The 19,890-nt window shown below is 36.6% G+C and overlaps 1 protein-coding gene and 3 long non-coding RNA genes across 4 annotated transcripts in view; all 4 read right to left on the bottom strand.

The window, feature by feature from the left end:
- LOC110264015 lies at window positions 1,452-1,813 on the bottom strand. Its single transcript, XR_002349745.1, has 2 exons — window positions 1,713-1,813; window positions 1,452-1,645 (listed from the first exon to the last, which is right to left on the bottom strand). It is a non-coding gene; the product is annotated as an uncharacterized LOC110264015 (long non-coding RNA).
- LOC107648240 lies at window positions 3,492-4,331 on the bottom strand. Its single transcript, XR_001621815.2, has 3 exons — window positions 4,176-4,331; window positions 4,007-4,074; window positions 3,492-3,676 (listed from the first exon to the last, which is right to left on the bottom strand). It is a non-coding gene; the product is annotated as an uncharacterized LOC107648240 (long non-coding RNA).
- On the bottom strand, window positions 13,731-14,775 carry LOC107648241. The gene is made up of 4 exons (XM_021105535.1): window positions 14,695-14,775; window positions 14,500-14,571; window positions 14,303-14,410; window positions 13,731-14,072 (listed from the first exon to the last, which is right to left on the bottom strand). The coding sequence occupies exons 1-4, from the start codon at window positions 14,773-14,775 to the stop codon at window positions 13,911-13,913; spliced, it is 423 nt and encodes a 140-aa protein (XP_020961194.1). The 3' UTR covers window positions 13,731-13,910.
- Window positions 14,996-19,890, bottom strand: part of LOC110263360 — a 7,479-nt gene continuing 2,584 nt past the window's right edge. The window contains exon 2 of the long non-coding RNA XR_002348869.1: window positions 14,996-15,231. This is a non-coding gene — a long non-coding RNA (uncharacterized LOC110263360). The remainder of the gene's footprint in view (window positions 15,232-19,890) is intronic.

The raw sequence follows: 19,890 nt of genomic DNA, 5'->3' as shown, positions 1-19,890 counted from the left end.
TTTGTGTGAAAAAACATAGAAAAACATAACATGATGCACAGCCATCACAACACCAAACTTAAAATTTGCTTGTCGTCAAGCAAACAAAGAATCATGCAATAAGTTTTGACAATCCAAGGTAAGAAGAGTAGCAAATTAATGTTGATGGTTGGCTAGTTTACTATGCATGCTACAATCACAAAAGAAATTTTAATGATTGATGTTTCTATCTAGTTCACTTTATGAAATCTTTTCTTTATATCCCTTGTTTGAAATAAGCTTTTCCTTTCTTTCCTAGCTTAGTATCTTGGGTGCTTTGCACCATGAGTTAAAAGCTTTGACTCTAAATGCTTTGTTTTTAAGTATTATCACTTGATACATAAGCACCACAAGCATTTAATTAGAGGACTCTTTAAGCTCATTTGTTTCTTTTTCTTATTCTGTAATCATTGATGCTTAGAGCCTTGAGCTTTGAGGGAGTGCTTTGCACTTGAGCCTAGCCTTGACTCTAAGTGTTTTGTTTTCAAACTTTTTGCTTGATACATAAACACCGCAAGTACTTGACAATTGAATTGTCATTGGTACTTAGAGCCTTCAGCTTTCTCATTCTTTTCCTTTTTCTTTTCTTGCCTTAATTACATTTGCTTCTTCAAGGTTTTGATGATTTCAAAAATTTCATAAAATGTCCTAGATGAAAACTTCAATTAAACAAATTTAAATGCAATTGAGCAACCAATTAATCATGCCACTACAAAAAAATCTGGTAAAAATGGCAGTTTTTTTGGGTAATTACGGCGGTTTGAACCGCCATTATTACCAAGTACAGCAGTTTCGAAAAGCGCCGTAATTCAGAGCACCATTTTGGTTATTACGGCGGTTTGCTGAAAATTGCCACAATTTCCTGGGGTTAAAACGGCGATTTTCTGCTGGGTTAAAATGGCGGTTTAAACTGCCATTATTACCCTCACAGAGGGGCATTTTGGCCGGTTAAAATGGCATTGTTGAACCGTCATTTTTACCCTGATAGTGGCGTTTCAGTCGGTTAAGACGGCATTTTTGAATCGCCGTTTTTACCCTTATAGAGTAGCTTTTGGTTGGTTAAAATGTCATATTTGAACTGCCGTTTTAACCCTAACAGTGACATTTTTTATCGTTTAAAAATGCAATTTTTACTAGTTTTTACCAGATAAAAGTGACATTTTTATCGTTTAATAAGATAGTTTCAACCGTCATTTTTACTATGTTAAACAAACAATTTTTTGTTTAAAATTTTACAATAACAAGAAATCATAACCCATAAACAAAATATTACGTAACTCATAAATAAAGTATTAACATAATATATAATATTTTAGTATTGAAAATCAAAAGTAATAACTCCTATACAAATAAACTATCAAACATAATATAATTTTTTAATTATAAACATAACACCTGTAAAAAGAAGCCTAATGTTCTTCACAGCAATAATGTAAATGAATAAAAAACACTAAAGCTTAGTGTTTTCGATTCTGTTATATTAATGATTTTAGAAATACAATAAGAACAACTGAATAAGAAATACTACTTAGAAGAAAAAACAAGTCCTTCTCTTGCGTGGTTTTTTCTTTGGTTTTTGTGGTCTCAGTGCAACTTTTATTGCAGAGTCAAAAACTATCTTCACATTCTGCAACATGAAGAAAAAAGGGTGAGAATCATGGCTACCTTAAATCCAATTAAGTTGTAACATTTACCTGCTGTGTTTTAGAACTGCACTGTATGTAGGTGATTACACCAATCATCTTCTTCAATTCTTCACCCTGCAGAGTTCACACCACAAGCATTGTCAACTCCATTATCCACACAGAACAAATGTCAACCGACAATCAAAGAAAAATCCCAATATCATACAAATAGTACTATATAATGCAGATGAAGATAGAGGAAATATCTTTAATGACACATGTAGCATATAAAGAAACTATGCAACAAAGCAGGGAATATTAAATATTTCAAGAATGGAAGGCAACAAATTCAAATCATGGTTAAGCCGTTAAGGTATTCATTTATCAGTTTCCTTAGAAAGCTCAGAAACAATATGGAAATATTGCATTAATTTTGAATTATCTTCTGTATCGAAATAAAGCATGTGTCTCAAGAGTAGAGTGTATGTTCAAGATAATGGGAAGTGTAAAATCAAGTATTTTTTTTAATCAACATTATAATATATTTTTAGGTTAGAAAATAATGGCATGCAATTTCTTAAGATCTTAAGATTGGTTGTATTTACCATTACAGGTGCCAAAGTGTAAGCTTTCCAATGTATTGGAATCTAGTTAGTAAAGTAAGCATGGGAATAATAGAAAATACAATTTGAAAACAAACCAGTACCATGTCCACCAACAAAGGATCCATCTGATATAACAGCTTGAGGTCTAACCATTGGATTCATATCACTTTTCATGTCCTGTTTCATGACAAATGACCAGTAAATAAAAACTTATATATAAAGTCAAATAGGGATAGCACATAGCTAAGGCAAAGATAATGTTTGAAATTACCAGAGATCTTAGAAGATGTTGGTTCTGATTTTGAACTTGTTGAAGACTGCCTTGTAAAATGTTAGGTGCACCGAGAGACGTTTGACTACAAATAGAATTTGAGAACTTGTAAATTCAATCCAATATGAGATAGGCATCCAGAACAGAGATGATATGAATAGTAATATTCTCATAAAGATGAGATTGGTAGAGACCCTGTAGCCTGGCTGCCAGTTGTCACTGCTACTCCTTTCAACAATGAGGCATGATTTAGGTCCAGAAGCTGGCCAACATTACCACTTCCCTTTTGCTGCAATATGAATAGTATAAACAGCCTTCTTAGTCAGAACACTACCTAGTCTACAAAAACATTTCACATAATATAAATAAATAAAAGAATTTTCATAACTTTCATAGTTGCATAATGAATAACCACTACTATAACAATTATTACTGCCAAATTCTAATTAAAAAGGGTTTAAAACTTTGTAACCAAGTTCCTAAAGCAATTTATTATTGTAAAGATTTTGGTTAAATCTATTAAATTATAAAAAAGTTCATAACATTTTGTAACATTAGGCTATTTCAAGGACTTGAAAACACAATTTTATTCAATACATGGATCTGATTAAAAAATTTTCCAACTATAGAGACCTAAATGCAAAAGTTTTTGGCAGTTACCCTTTTAGGAATATGAGAACACAACAATGAGGCAATAACACCTGTGATCATTTCAATCCAGTCCATTTCTAACCAGTTTCAGTATCAGCACTCCGAATTGGAATATTATCTTGCAACTCTTCTGCTTCATGCTATTTGAAATGCAAGATGAGGCCGGTGAGCGCATTAACATGAAGTAACTAAGAATAAATACCTCAGTTTTGTTTTCTGTTAAGAGATAAGGACCTCCTGAATTCGGCATCATGACAGAGTTTGCACTAGGAGTAAGAAGGCCAAAATCTGATGCTGTATTAGAGAAGAAAATTTGGTGTCACACTATTTTAACATTGAAGTGCTTTATTTACTTCTGGCATGTCAATCAAATATAGAATATGATAGTTCTAGTGAGAAAAGAAATGTTTCCTTACTTTAGCTGCAAAGTTCTCATCTAACATAATATTGCTTGAGCTGATAGAGACATGATATGCCGGTGGATCACTAAAAAGAAACAAGTATTCCTGCAGCCACAATCAACACAACAAAAGCCCAAAATCATAATCATGTTTCACAACTTTTGTGAAACATTAAATAATTTGTCATGGATATAAATGACAAAATAGCCTCATATATTCATGTTTCTACAATCATATCGGTCAAAAGAGAGAACTCAGAGACAGGCCAAGTCATACAGAACTATCTTGTAGATACACATTTAAGCTTTTGTTTTTCATTGGCAAACTGAATGAAACATGCAACTGTTGGCAAACATGATATGAAGAGTGCAGTTTCAAGTCAAAACACATTAGGCAAATTTGGTTCTTTGACAAGCTTTTGTTTGAAGAGCTTACCAGTGCTACTACAACTTCATTAGCAATCTGCAACCTCGTCCTCCAATTTAAGGGAGTCTTCAAGGGATCTACCAGCATTCAAACATTGAAATAAATAAATAAATAAAAATAGTTCCAATTATTATTGAGAGGCTCCTCTAAAATCCTTCTAATTTCTTTCAAAATTTACCATTGAGATGCTTTTTTAAGCTTCCATTCTCTATGTTATCAAATATGAGCAGTCTGCAGAAATAACCCCAAAGGCAACAAGAAACCAGTTAAAAAATTTGCTTTACCTATCACATCTTCATAAATTAGACTGTAATTCTAAAATGCCCTCTATCAATTTTACATTATCTTCAAAGTACAAAGATAACTTCAATTTTCTTTACCTATCACATCTTCAATTTTACATTGTCTTCATAAATAACCCCAATGCTGCTACTATATAATTCAAGTAACCAATAACTTATCCAATTTTAAATAAGCAGAATTCAAGTTAAATCGTGAAATCCTTGAAACTCAGATGCAACAAAGAACAAACTCCAAGCCTTAAACCAGAAGATACAACCAAATACAGAACTAACAAAAGCAATTTCTAAGAAGCAAAATAACAAACACATAGAGTGCAATAAGTGCATTATTACTAAATATTTGTAATAAGAAACTGTTCACTCTTCCAACATAGCCTCTAAGATTCCGTTTCAGCTATATTCACATCGAGATAGTTGCTATGGTTCTCTCCTCATCAACGTGTAGTAAAATTCCACCACCTCTGGCACCCTCGTCAACAACAACAACGCAGAAGATCAATCAAAGTAAAAATAAAGGAGAAAAAATAAGCATTCTCTGTTTTTTGCAACTAGATCATGAACTAGATCTAAAATTATGAAGAGGAAGGAAAAATCAAAAGAAGATCAAGGTAGAACAAAATCACAGAGGCTCCCTAAAGGGAGCAACAGTGGCATTGCTTGCAGCGGCGAGGTGATAAATAAAGGCGGCAACGAAATGAGTGACGGTGACTAACCTTCAGATCGAAGCCAGAACCTCATTGAAGGTAGCGACACGATGTTGCTTGATATGGTGAAGGGATGAGTAATGACGAGGAGATGAACAATGGCAGTGAAATAAGTGGCAGTGACAAACCTTCAGATTGAGGCCAGATCGAGAACTAGATCGAAACTCGCTGAAGGCAACAACAACGCTGTTTCTTGCACCGGCAAGGATGTGAGTTGCAACGAGTGGATGAGTGGCAACGAGGAGATGAATGATAGTGGCAGAAGATGAACGGCGGCAAGGGATTAGGGATTAGGGTTCGGCATTCACCTTTTATTGAGAAATCACACTTATCACTCTCAGTCTCTCATACAATCAAATACAACAATACATCAGGTGAGTTAAAAAGACAAAAGAAAAATGATAGTGGCGGTTTTAAATTGCCACAATCAACTAAAACCGCCACAAAAGTCTCAAACATTATGGCACAAGCTAAAACCGCCAAAATTAGTGGAAAATGGCGGTTGTGTAAAACCGCCATAAAATTAATGCCATTTTAATCTAATTTTTTTGTAGTGTGCAGAAACGGAAATGCTAATTCAATTAACAGTAAAGGAAACAGAGAGATCCAAGATTGAGATTGAAACAGAATTTCTTCAATTCTCCAATCCAAGATCCAAGACAAAAGTAAAATGGAATTGCAAGTAAAAGGAAACAAAGAAATTCAAGTTCAAAAGCTTCCCAAAAACTATTATGAAAATTCTAAAAAGAAAGCTCCCCTATGAAAATTCTCCAAGAAAAAGCTCTTCGAAAACTATATTGAAAATTCTAAAAGGAAAGCTCTCTTAATAACTTGAATTCTATCCTATTTATACACTTTCCAAAATATAGCTAAAATGGGCTAAGATGACTTGTCATCACTAGCCTCCCAATACTTATATGCTCATGCTAGCTTCTTCTTTAATTACCTTGTTTGTTTATGATCATGATTACTTGATTACTTTGACTCACAAAACTCAAGATGGTAGTCATAATATCACAGCACCATGTTACAATTCAAGATTCAAGCTATGCATTATTTACAAGGAGCAGCCACACATACATAGAAAGGAATAAAAGACAATCATGCAGTTTAAAGTACTGGAAATAAATAAGAGAAAAAGGAACTTTACCACCTTGTAGTTCATCTTCATTGTTGTTGTCATTTTCCTCTTATTCTTCCCCTTCCCAACACCAAACTTAGAATGATGGCTTATCCTCAAGCGATAATTAAAGCAGTAGTGACGGGGTTTGTGCTGGGTCATGAGTGTCTTATGCAATGACATGTGAGTAATGCATGTGCTTAAGCAAGCAAAGTTAAGGATACAATAAAGGCACAAGAAGTAAAAACAGAGACAATGTGATTGCATTAATAAGTAGTGTGCATGATACGTTGCATAAAAAAATAAGTGGCACACCAAACTTAGTGTGACACTTCCATTTTAGAATGATGCAAGTATCCAGTGAAGATTGAAAACCAATTTGTTGCAAGGCAACACCAAACTTAGAATGCAATCATATGCCAAATTATTGAAAATAAACAAAACAGAGAAAGGAAATGTTACCTACGATTGGGTTGCCTCCCAACAAGCGCTCTTTTATTGTCATTAGCTTGATATGCTGTTCATGGCTTTCTTCCTCTTCTTCCAGTTTGTTAAGAGGAATGACCTCAGAGAGAGAGAAGAGCCAGTTAGTGTCCCCTGTCTTGGTCTCTTCCCAGCAAGCTTCCCTTTGTTATTTGCTAGATTGAACTTGCTTGCTGGATCAGGGGTTGGATTGCTTGTGGGTGACCTTTTCTTCTTCAAGGATGTGGTCAATTGTAGTTTGGTCACAATCCTTGATGACCTGCATCATCTACCCTTTTTTCTTGCCTAAAAAGGACCATAAAAGATCATAATCTCATTTAATCATTGCAATTTTTATATGTTAATTGATAAATATTATGGTACATTGCTTTGAAATGGGGTTATGCTGAATTTCAGGTGGAAAAGAGCAACATAAAGGGAAGAAAATAACAAAACAAGCTGGGCGTGTGAAACTGGCGTGCCACTTGGAACAAACACCACAAAAATGTATGGGCGTGGCACGGCAGGAGCTGGGCATGGCACGCCAGTATTGAAGTCCAGAGGGGATTCGTAAAACCTTTACATGGGCGTGGCATGCCAGAAGCTGGGCGTGGTACGCCAGTGTAGTTTTCCAGAGAGCAATGTTGAAGGACAATAAAAGGGTGTGGCACGCCAAGCTGGGCGTGGCACGCCAGCCCATCACATACTATGGGCATGCCACTTGAACCATGGGGTGTGGCACGCCAGTTCATCAATCCAGAGGGGATCATCACTTGGGCGTGCCACTTGGTGTCGAAGGCGTGGCACGCCAGCTCTGAATTGTCACTTGGGCGTGCCACTTGAAGACCCAGGCGTGGCACGCCAAGCTTAAAAGAGCCACATTAAAGTGGGTGTGCCACTTGAGCATCAAGGCGTGGCACGCTAGTACAAGTTTCCAGAGAAGAGGTTGAAGGTTCAAAAGGCTGGGCGTGCCACTTGGTGTCGAAGGCGTGGCACGCCAGCTCTCAATTGTCACTTGGGCGTGCCACTTGAAGACCCAGGCGTGGCACGCCAACACTCAAGAAGGTTAAAAGCAAAGCTGGGCATGCCACTTGGTGTCGAAGGCGTGGCACGCCAAGCTCTCATCCTCACTTGGGCGTGCCACTTGAGCATTCAGGTGTAGCACGCCAATGTTAAAAAGGGCCAAATCAAAGGCTGGGCATGCCACTTGTTGTCGAAAGCGTGGCACGCCAGCTCTAGATTCTCACTCAGGCGTGCCACTTGAAGGACTAGGCGTGGCACGCAAGCTATCGGACCAAGGTGAAATGATGGGCATGGCACACCACATACAGAGATGAAGAACCAAGCTCACATAGTGGGCGTGGCACGCCAGACCCTGGGTGTGCCACGCTAGTTCAACTTTTCAAAGAAGAGAAGAGGAAGGAAAAGGGCTGGGCGTGCCACTTGGGTTCCAAGGCGTGGCATGCCAGGCCAACACCTACACTTAAGAAGACCCTGGGCGTGCAACTTGGGCTCGAAGGCGTGGCACGCTAGGGACATCAACACATGGGTCGTGCCACTTGAAGAGCTTCGCATGGCGCGCCAAGCCAAATTGGAGGCTGGGCGTGGCACGCCACTCAAACGCCTGTCACACGCTAGCTGGAAGGTCATGCTTATTGAGTTTTCCTTTCCCTCCAAATTGTAAATTTCTTTTCTCTTTTGTATTTTCTTTATTCTAGTGCTAGGAGTAGTATAAATAGTCCTTGGAAGTATTCAAACGGGGAGTTAGGTTGTGGAGTAGAGTTTTGTTAAAGTATAGTTAGATTTACTTTTCACATCATCTCTTCCATCTCTTGTACTTTTCTCTGAGCTATGAGTAGCTAAATTCCCTCTCATTGAGAGAGGGAGCTCTGTTGTACTTGATGGATTAATGATAGTTAATTTCTTCTTCTTTTCATCTTTTCTTTGATTTGCTAGAAGAAATTTTGTTTTAATGATTAGTATTCAATTATCTTGGAAAAGAGATTAAATGCAAAATGGGTTTCATGGGAACCTTGGAAGAGGAAACATGAAACCAAGCTGGAAATCCCTTCTCACACTTGAGTAGGATCTGGGTTTTGGTGTTTGGATATGGTGACATATAATCCTCCCTCTACTTGGACCTATGATGATGTGTGGTATAATCAGGGACCAAGCATATCTCTCTTTATGAGCAATTAGACCAAGGAATTGGGTATTGATTAAGATCTGAGAGATTGAATCACCAAGGGATTGGGGTTCAATCAATCATGATTGCCAAGAGGTCAATGAGTTGCATGATTGAAGATGATATGAACTGGATTTAATCCAAAAAGAACAACATCTCCTGATCTCAATGAATTCCCCTATTCTTATCTTCCACATTCTTTATAGCTTTCTTTATATTCTGTAAATCCCCATTCCCATTTACAATTAAGTCATTTATGTTTCTGCACTTTACATTATTGCCATTTCCTTTTCTGCACTTTACTGCTTCTCTTTACTTTTGAGTCATTTATGTTTCTACCCATTTACAATTCTGCAATCACAATCTATTCTGCTCAGCTTGACTAATTCACCAATTGGTTAAAATTGCTCAAATCTACCAATCTCTGTGGATACGATCCCACTCCACTGTGGGTTATTATTTGACGATAATTTTGGTGCGCTTGCCAAAAGAACGGATTCATCATTTTTTATATGGGGAGTGAATTCCGGTCATCAATCCTCTCTTCAGTCATCAACCCAAATCTAGGAAACTGTGGCAGTAGCATTCTAAAGCCAACAATCCATGCTAACAATTTTGAGTTGAAACCTCAACTCATTACACTTGTCCAAAATAATTGTTCATATGGAGGGGGTGCCTAAGAGGACCCAAACCAATATCTCACTACATTCTTGAGGATCTGTGACACTGTAAAGTCCAATGATGTACACCCTAACACCTACAAGCTACTTTTGTTCCCTTTCTCACTCAGAGATAAGGCAGCAAAGTGGTTGGAAGCATTTCCCAAGGAGAGCTTAACCACATGGGATGATGTTGTGAACAAGTTCCTAGCAAGATTCTACCCTCCATAGAGAGTCAACAGACTAAGAGTTGAGGTGCAAACTTTCAGATAGTAAGATGGTGAAACGCTTTATGAGGCCTAGGAGAGGTTCAAAGATCTGACAAGGAAATGCCCATCGGATATGTTCAATGAGTGGGTGTAACTACACATCTTCTATGAAGAGCTGTCATATGAGTCAAAGCAAGCAGTAGATCATTCTTCAGGAGGATCACTCAACAAGAAGAAAACTATTGAAGAGGCCATAGATGTCATAGAAACTGTGGCTGAGAATGAATATTTCTATGCTTCAGATAGAACTCAAAATAGAGGAATGATGGAGCTCAATTCCATGGATGCTTTGTCAGCCCAAAACAAAGTGATCACTGCACAACTAGCAGCCTTAACCAAGAAGGTGGAGAAGAATCAAGTCTCAGCCATTCAAGCCCAAGCCCCTCAACAAGAAGGAGATGCACCAGGAGTTAAATGTGAATGGGAGCAAGCTAACTATGTGAACAATCCTTCTAGACCCCATATGATCCAAACTCCAAGATATACAACTCAGGATGGAGGAACCAGCCAAATTTCGGGTGGGAGAACCAACAAAACCACAACCAAGATCATAACAAACCCTACCAATCTAACCAATACAACAACCACAACCCCAACCATCAATCAGGCAACAACAGACCTTACTATATCTCACAAAACACATCATATCATTCCACCCAATAAGCATACAACAACCACCATCAAGACACATCAGTCTCAACCATGCAACCATGTGAAATCAAGAGCAATTTTGAGAGAGTGGAGGCTGCAATAGCACAACTGTCATCACAGCTGATAGGACCTATTTCCACTCTTCTGGAGAGACAAACGCAGGCTGAAAGAAAGATAGATGCCAACCAAGAAGAGTGCAGATCTAACCTAAAGAATCAAGGCGCAGCAATCTCAAAACTAGAAGCACAAATAGGGATCTTATCTAAGCAAATAACAATGCCCACACATACTTTCCCCAGTGATACCATGGCCAACCCAAGAGGGGAATGTAAGGCCATCACACTTAGAAGTGGAAAAGTTGTAGAAGAAGCATCCCCAAGTCAGAGCAACCCAGAAAATAAAGCTGTAAAGGAGCCTGAGAACAAGAAAGAAGAAGAGACCTTGATGACTTGCATAATCTACCCTTCTTTCTTGCATAAAGAAGACCATAAAAGAGCATAAATCTCATTTGATCAATACAATTCATGCATTATTTGATGAATATTATGGTACACTACTTTGAGATGAGTTGTGCTGAATTTCAGGTGAGAAAAGCATAAAAAATGGGATAAAACACAAACAAGAAGCTGGGCGTGTGAAACTGGCGTGACACTTGAAGCAAACGCCACAAGAGGGGCGTGCCACGCCAGAGCAACCACTCACTCACAAGAGGGGCGTGGCACGCTAGACCCTGGGCGTGCCACGCTAGTTCAACTTTCCAAAGAAGCCTAGCCAAGCATAAAGCAAGGGCGTGGCACGCCAGACCTTGGGCGTGGCACGCCAGTACAAGTTTCCAGAGGCAAAGAGAAGTGAGAAAGGCAAGGGGTGTGCCACTTGAGTTTGAAGGCGTGGCACGCCAACACAAAAAATCTACTATGGTGTGCCACTTGAGCTCGAAGGCGTGGCACGCCAAGGTTGAAAGAGGGACGAGCGTGCCACTTGAAGGATTAGGTGTGGCACGCCAAGCTGGAAATGAGGAGCACGTGACACGCCAGCCACACGCCAGCTGAGAAGTCATGCTTATTGAGTGTTTTCTTTTCCCTCCAAAATGTAATTTTCCTTTTTCACTTTTGTAATTCTTTTATTTTACTAGGAGTAGTATAAATACCCCCAAGGAGTACTGAAGAAGGGGGTTAAGCAGTTAGTTTTAGATCCACTTTTACACTTCACTTTTGAGTACCTTTTGAGCTATGAGTAGCTAACTCTCCTCTCATTGAGGGAGTGAGCTCTGTTGTACTTGATGGATGAATGATAGTGAAATCATTCTTCTCTTCATCTTCTCTTTGATTTGCTAGAAGGAATTTCATTTTTAATGCTTAGTGTTCAATTATCTTGGGAAAGAGATTGAATGTAATTGGGTTTCATGGGAACCTTGGGAAAGGAAACATGAAACCATACTTGAAATCCCTTCTCACACTTGAGTAGAATCTGGGTTTTGGTGTTTGGATATGTGACATATAATCCTCCCTCTACTTGGACCTATGATGGTGTGTGGTATAATCAGGGACCAAGCATATCTCTCTTCATGAGCAATTAGACCAAGGAATTGGCTATTGATCAAGATCTGTGAGATTGAGTCACCAAGGGATTGGGGCTCAATCAATAATGATTTCCAAGAGGTCAATGAGTTGCATGATTGAAGAAGATATAAGCTAGATTTGATCCAAAGAGACAACATCTCCCAATCTCAATGAATTTCCCAATTCTTATCTATCCGTTTCTTTATTGCTTAATTTTACATTCAGTAATTCCCCATTCCCATTTACATTCAAGTCATTTATGATTCTGCACTTTACTTTCTGCCATTTATATTTCTGCACTTTATTACTTTTCTTTATATTCTAGTCATTTCCATTTATGTCATTTATAATTCTGCACTCTATAATTCTATTGATCCGCTTGACTAATTCATCAATCGATTAAAACTGCTCGTATTTGCCAATCTCTGTGGATACGATCCCACTCCACTGTGGGTTATTACTTGACGATAATTTTGGTGCGCTTGCCAAAGAACGGATTCACCAATTTTGAATGGGGTGTGAATTCCAGTCATCAGACCCCTGCACCATCCTCATCAAAGCCAGTCCTAAAGCCTTATGTGCCACAAGCACCATATCCACAAAGGTTGAAGAAGGATGGGAAAGACAACCAGTTCTCTAGATTCCTAGAAATTTTCAAGAAGCTCCAGATCAACATACCCTTTGCTGAGGCATTAGTGCAAATGCCACTCTATGCCAAATTTTTAAAGGAACTCATGACAAGAAAGAGGAACTGGGGAGAAAAGGAGACACTACAACAAACAAGGCTTTTCGCAACGGTCAAAAACCGTTGCCGTAGATTGAAAAACCGTTCCCAAAACTTTAGGCAACGCTTTGGCAATGGTTTTTGACCTGTGGTATATACAGCCATTACCAATGCTCAAAGGCAACGGTTTTTTACCTAAGGCAACGATAACAGAAAAACCGTTGCCACAGTTAGTGGCATAGACAACGGTTTTGACGGAAAATTTTAGACAACGGTTTTGATACGTTACTCAATAAGCAACGGTTTCGAACCGTTCCTATTAACATGACAACGGTTTAAAATCGGAACTGAATAGGCAACGGTTTTAAACTGTTCTCGTTTTATAGTTCACATAGCCAACGGTTTTAAACCGTTACCGTTGGTGCCAGGTTTCGGCAACGGTTTTAAAACCGTTGCCAGTTTATAGCCATCTATGACAACGGTTTTAAAGCGTTACTGTTGATGTCGTTTTCAGCAACGGTTTTGATACCATTGCCATTTTATAGTCATCTAAAACAACGGTTTTAAAGCATTACCTTTAGAGTCGCATTTTGGCAACGGTTTTATTATGTAGTCATCTTTGACAACGGTTTTAACACTATTGTCTTTTGTAACTATTGACAACAATTTTTTTTTGATATATAATTTTTTATTTACAATAGTTTTCTCGTGAATTAAATTAATTTCAGCTTTTTTTAATTGTTTAGTGTCAATAAATATTCTAAACTATTTGAATTAAGTCACTAAAGAAAAATAATTGAATATTTCCCATCAAATTTAACTTATAAAAATTGTTGTAAGATCCACAATATCATTTAAGTTTGCAAAAAATATAATAACAAAAGAGAGAGTTGAAATAGCTAAGTAGCAAATAGTCATCATGTCCACAAGTTCATGACTTTTACCCTAGCTATAACATTTGCTTCTAAAAATTTGACCTTAATCAAGTTCGATTTCCCCATCAACATAGTTTTCCTGGAAACATAAAAAAAAATCAAATATAAAACTACACATCTTTAAGATATGATAACATATAGAAACTTTAACAACAAATAATACCTCTTCATGCGCATCATTGTTCGGATTCCCTAAAGTGCTTCCTAATTGAGCAACTAACATGTCAAGGTCCACTCCTGAGTTTTTTTGTTGCAGCATCATCTTAACAAGCGATTTTAGTTCATCTACTTCTTTTTGCATCACATCAACCTTATTCTCTAATGTTGCTTTCTCAGTTGCATGTTACTGCTTAAGGGTGGCAATTTCCTCTTTTTTCTTCAACAAAGTTGGTGTGGTTACTCTTCCGTGACATCGCACTCTCCCTGTCTTCTCTTTCCCAAATATGGATTGGAAAGCTCTAATTTCTGATTCTTTAGACTTTTTATTCTCAGCTTGCAAATGTGCCTATATTAATGTGAAGAAAAATAATAGTTATAAAATAAGAGTAAATACACAATTGGACTAAAGGCATATATCATTTGACAACATCGAAACAAATAATAGAGATTAAAAATAATGTCAAGATTCTTTAACTCAACGCAAGCATAAAAATAACCACAAGTGATGGACAAATTGCCAAGACACAAGAAATCCATAACCTATTTTAACCAAATTAACTCCTAATTAATACTTACAATAACATCCAGAGTGTCTTCATCCAATGATTTTCCCTTTGTGCTTTGGCGAGTCTCAACAAACATTTCTGCTTGAGTAGGTGGTTCATTATTTTCCTTAGAAGCAGCCTATAAGTCCAATTCAAATAGCATTTATATAGAGTTAAAAGACACACCACACATACACAAACAAATTCACAAAGAATTAAAAATTGTACCAATCTTGCACGTATTCTTGCAAAATTTATTGGTCCCTTTTGATGCCTAAATTTTTGTTGTGCCCTATTTTTCTAATTTTGCACAGACATTTTCTACATAACAAGAGACAAGTATTATCAAAAAATCATCAAACTTCACTCATGTGTATAGAATATAATTGCATAAACAATTACACTAAGTTTCACATGTCTTACCTTAACTTTCTCAGTTCTCCAATAAGCAATTAACTTGCGAAAATGACTCTCAGGTATGCTCTTAGGACGATTTTTCAGCATCTCATTAATACATTTGCATGGCAGAAAATGAGTTTGCTTTATTGTAGTCTTATACCTTTCCAGTTGTCATTGATACGAGCAAGGACCATCCTCTTTCCTTTAGTTGGAATAATGAATTTAGCCTATAAAACACAATTATTATTTGCTAGTAAGAATAAAATACATGTGTACATTTCCAAATACTTTCTAAAAGAAACAAGACTAAAGTTCTCACTTGAACATATTTCCAAATGGCTTCTTTATCTTTAATCCCCTTTCAATTTGTGTAAATTAATGGACAAAAATCTGAATTCCTTGCCACTGTGCCCAAAAATTTTCTCAAGTTGTTTACAGCTTCATCAGTAGGACCAATTGCCTCTCCTTCACTATCTAGAGTAATTTCTTCTCTATCTTCCAACTGTCTTGCATGAATCTTCAAGCATTGTGTAGGTCCTCGTGTTTTCTTCACTATTGTCTCTATACAAAGATACTAATTATATATGACATTTTTAGAAAATACCAAATTCGATTCACAAATTGGAATTCAATTAACACAAATTTTTAGAAATTTCGGCGGCATTCTAGCATTAAATATGACATTTCTGAATTTAAACAAACAGCAAAATCAACCCATATGAACTCACTAAAATAAAATCAGCACTAATCAAGATCAATTTATATGAATTAAATGGCAGCAAGTGAAAATGGCAATCAGCAGCGATATAAAAATTAGCATAATAAGCCATTAACAAGGATAAAACAGCACGCACTATACAATTTGAGAAGAGAACATTCTAGGCATCAGTAGCAACCAAAAAGTTCAACCTAAATCCACTACAAATCAGATATAACTTCCTAGTTCCTAACCACCTATAATCCACTAAGCATGCATAGCTAAATCGACTAATTTTTGTAACTGAACAAACTAATTAAACTAAGAAACTATAAACAGGGAAAAAATTGAGAAATTTCGACAGCACTCTAGCAGTAAATAGGACGTTTCTGAATTTAAACAAACAGCAAAATCAACCTATATGAACTCACTAAAATCAAATCAGAACTAATCAAGATCAATTTATATGAATTAAATGGCAGCAAGCGAAAATGGCAATCAGCAGCGATATAAAAATTAGCATAATAAGCCATTAACAAGGATAAAACAACACGGACTATACAATTTGAGAAGAGAACATTCCAGGCATCAGCAGCAACCAAAAAGTTCAACCTAAATCCACTACAAATCAGATATAACTTCCTAGTTCCTAACCACCTATAATCCACTAAGCATGCATAGCTAAATCGACTAATTTTTGTAACTGAACAATCTAATTAAACTAAGAAACTATAAACAGGTAAAAAATTGAGAAATTTCGACAGCACTCTGGCAGTAAATAGGACGTTTCTGAATTTAAACAAACAGCAAAATCAACCTATATGAACTCACTAAAATCAAATTAGAACTAATCAAGATCAATTTATATGAATTAAATGGCAACAAGCGAAAATGGCAATCAGCAGCGATATAAAAATTAGCATAATAAGCCATTAACAAGGATAAAACAGCACGCACTATACAATTTGAGAAGAGAACATTCCAGGCATCAGCAGCAACCAAAAAATTCAACCTAAATCAACTACAAATCAGATATAACTTCCTAGTTCCTAACCACCTATAATCCACTAAGCATGCATAGCTAAATCGACTAATTTTTGTAACTGAACAAACTAATTAAACTAAGAAACTATAAACAGGGAAAAAATTGAGAAATTTCGACAGCACTCTAGCAGTAAATAGGACGTTTTTGAATTTAAACAAACGGCAAAATCAACCCATATGAACTCACTAAAATTAAATCAGCACTAATCAAGATCAATTTATATGAATTAAATGGCAGCAAGTGAAAATGGCAATCAGCAGCGATATAAAAATTTGCATAATAAGCCATTAACAAGGATAAAACAGCATGCACTATACAATTTGAGAAGAGAACATTCCAGGCATCAGCAACAACCAAAAAGTTCAACCTAAATCCACTACAAATCAGATATAATTTCCTAGTTCCTAACCACCTATAATCCACTAAGTATGCATAACTAAAAGTTTACCTTTCAAAGTATTGTCTAAGTTCTCAGCCTCAGTTGGATTAATATAATCCTTGTCCTGCTCCTCTATAATATCTCCTTCATTCTCATCGAATTGCTCTTCACCATCAGGTTCATTGTTAAGTTTAAGAAATGTATCAATCGGCATTGAAGCAAATTGACGTGTTTTTCCCTTCTTAGTTGGCCTTTCTTGCAAGCTGCCACAATCTTCAATATCATCTTCAATTGTGGTCACTTTTCTCTTCAAATCTTGACTCATTCTAGAATCTACTTCTGTAGTATTCTTGTGAGCCATAGCAGTAGATTTAGAAGGTAGTTCATTTTCTTGTCTACATGTTGATCCTTGTGAGTGAGTCATACTTGCTTCCTTCTGTACTTTACTTTTCTTCAAATTCTGCCCTTTTTCTTTTTCAACTTTTGGCTTTTCTACAAAATTCTGCTTATCATTTGCTTGGACACCATTTTTTCTTAACAGCTGCTCCCTTTCCCTATCACTAAGGGTTTTTATCCTCTTAAGTGGTGGTGGTGGTTGATGTTGCTGTTGACCGGAAGACATCTTTTCTCGCTTAACTTCCATATTTTTGAAGAACTTTGCACGCAATTCAGCACTTGACTTTGAATCTATCTCATTTTCAATGAATTTTTTGAACATTTTCTGAAAAAAGAAATAAAATCTATTAACATAACAGTAAAAAATCAGATCACATATTAAAAGAACCAAGAATCTATAAGAAATGCACCTGTTCATAAATAATTACACCAAAAATAAAAGTCAAAAAAATTATTCTATGTTGAGAAGAGAAATCTCTTTAAAGATCAGAATCATCATCATATTCAGCTTGTTGTAGAACAAGTGAAGGTTTCTCAATGATTGTATTTGGCATGTCTTCTCTAGTCCATTGAACTTCACAATTATCCTTTGGCACAAACAAATTATTCGCTTGATCAAAGGGGTCCTTCTGATTAGACTCTTCGGCTTCAACATCATACCCATCATACATATTGAATAAATCCCTTGGTACTGTGTCCATGACATAATGCTTGTCTTCGTTAAAAGGGTCTTGAATATAGAAGCATTGGTGGACTTGTGAAGCTAATACAAAAGGATCATCCCAAGAACATCTTTTATTAAAGTGAACTGAAGTTAGACTAAAATTCTCTTCCTCAACTTCAAACCAATCACAATTGAAAAGAACAAATTTGAAACATGCATAATAGTCTAACTCAATTATGTCATTTATTGCACCAAAATATGTTACGGCTTTTGTCATTGGGTTGTTGTCCTTGGCACTAGCAAAGCTTGGTGTTTCGCACACAAAAGTCACACCACTGTTTTGAGTTGTGTGGCTTGCATCATGTTCTCTAGTTTGAAATTTATAGCCATTGATTACATAACTAGAAAATCATTTTGCAACTGTATTTGGGCCTCTAGACAAATCTTTAAGTTGTTTCGGAACATCTTCATGAGAAGCACGCTCTTTGAACCATTCACTAAAATCATGGCTTAGAGTTTTTGCCTTCTTCCATTTTCTACCTTTAGTTTGATTGTTGACATGTTCCTCATACTCTCTAAAGTAAGTAAAAAGCGAGTAAGTTAAATTTTCTAATAGAGAATTCGTAATTGGAAAATATATAAGAAAAATACCTAATGTAGTCTTTAACTTTATCACAATTGAATAAGATGTACCGATGAGCTTGTATTTTTGAGTTGGTATCTAGAGAAAAAGGTTGCCCTTTTCTCTTTCCACCAATTGGTCGCCCCAAGCATGCAAAATAGCTATCATGACATACGTCAGCTTCACTGCAATTATCATAATTTTGTGTCCTCCTACTCAGCCTTGTATCCATATCATGACTTAAATACCTTGAGCAAAATGTCAAGCATTCCTCGGCTAAATATCCTTCAGCAATTGAACCTTCGGGGCGGCTCTTATTGCGGACGTAGGACTTTAACCTACACAGATATCTCTCAATGGGGTACATCCACCTAAATTGAACTGGGCCACCCAACCTCAACTCGTTTACCAGATGAATAGGCAAATGGACCATTATATCAAAGAAACTAGGAGGAAATATTCTTTCTAATTGGCACAAAATCTCTCTAATATCTACTTCCAAATGCTCTATTGTATCATTTTCAACAACTTTTTGGCACAAGGAACGAAAGAATGAACCTAGATAAATTAAAGGGCTAGCTACTTGATTCTGCATTGTGCATTTTATAGCTACTTGCAACAAATAATGCAACATAAAATGAGCATCATGACTTTTGTAGCCTGATATCTTTTTCTCAGCAACATGAACACACCGAGAAATATTTGAGGCACTACCAGATGGCAATTTTACTGACTTCAAAATATTACAAAAAATGATTTTTTCTTAATTAGTAAGGTTAAAACAAGCCTTAGCAATTTTTGCTTTCTTGCCACCATCTATCTCCTTTGGTTGAAGTTTTTTTCTTATGCCCATATCTTTGAGATCGTAACGAGCATTTGCATGATCTTTGGACTTTCCTGGAATGTCTAATAAAGTTCCAATTATGTTATCACATACGTTTTTCTCGATGTGCATAACATCAAGACAATGGCGCAATGTATTTTGCTTCCAATATGGCATCTCAAAGAAAATGGACCTTTTCTTCCATGGACCATCAATTTTATTTTTTTGCTTCTTTCCAAATACATTTTCAAAATCTTTCAAATCTTCAAAAATTTGTTCTCCATCTAATAAAGCTGGTGAAGACCTCAATTCAACATTGCCATTGAAAGATCTTTTGTCCATCCTATATGGATGATCCATAGCCAAAAATTTACGGTGATCCATGTAGCACATCTTCCGGCTATGTTTTAAATAACAAGATGAGGTGTCATAATTACAGCAAGGACATGCTAACTTTTCCTTTGTGCTCCAACCGGATAACATAGCATAAGCTAGAAAGTCACTTATGTCCATAAAAGTGCTGCATGTAGTTGAAAAGTTTGATTCTTTGAAGCATCATATGTTTCCACTCCAACTTCCCATAAAACCTTTAAC

The sequence above is a fragment of the Arachis ipaensis genome, chromosome B06 (genome assembly GCF_000816755.2).
Source record: "Arachis ipaensis cultivar K30076 chromosome B06, Araip1.1, whole genome shotgun sequence".
Classification (NCBI taxonomy): domain Eukaryota; kingdom Viridiplantae; phylum Streptophyta; class Magnoliopsida; order Fabales; family Fabaceae; genus Arachis; species Arachis ipaensis.
This window is presented reverse-complemented; position numbering and strand designations above follow the sequence as displayed.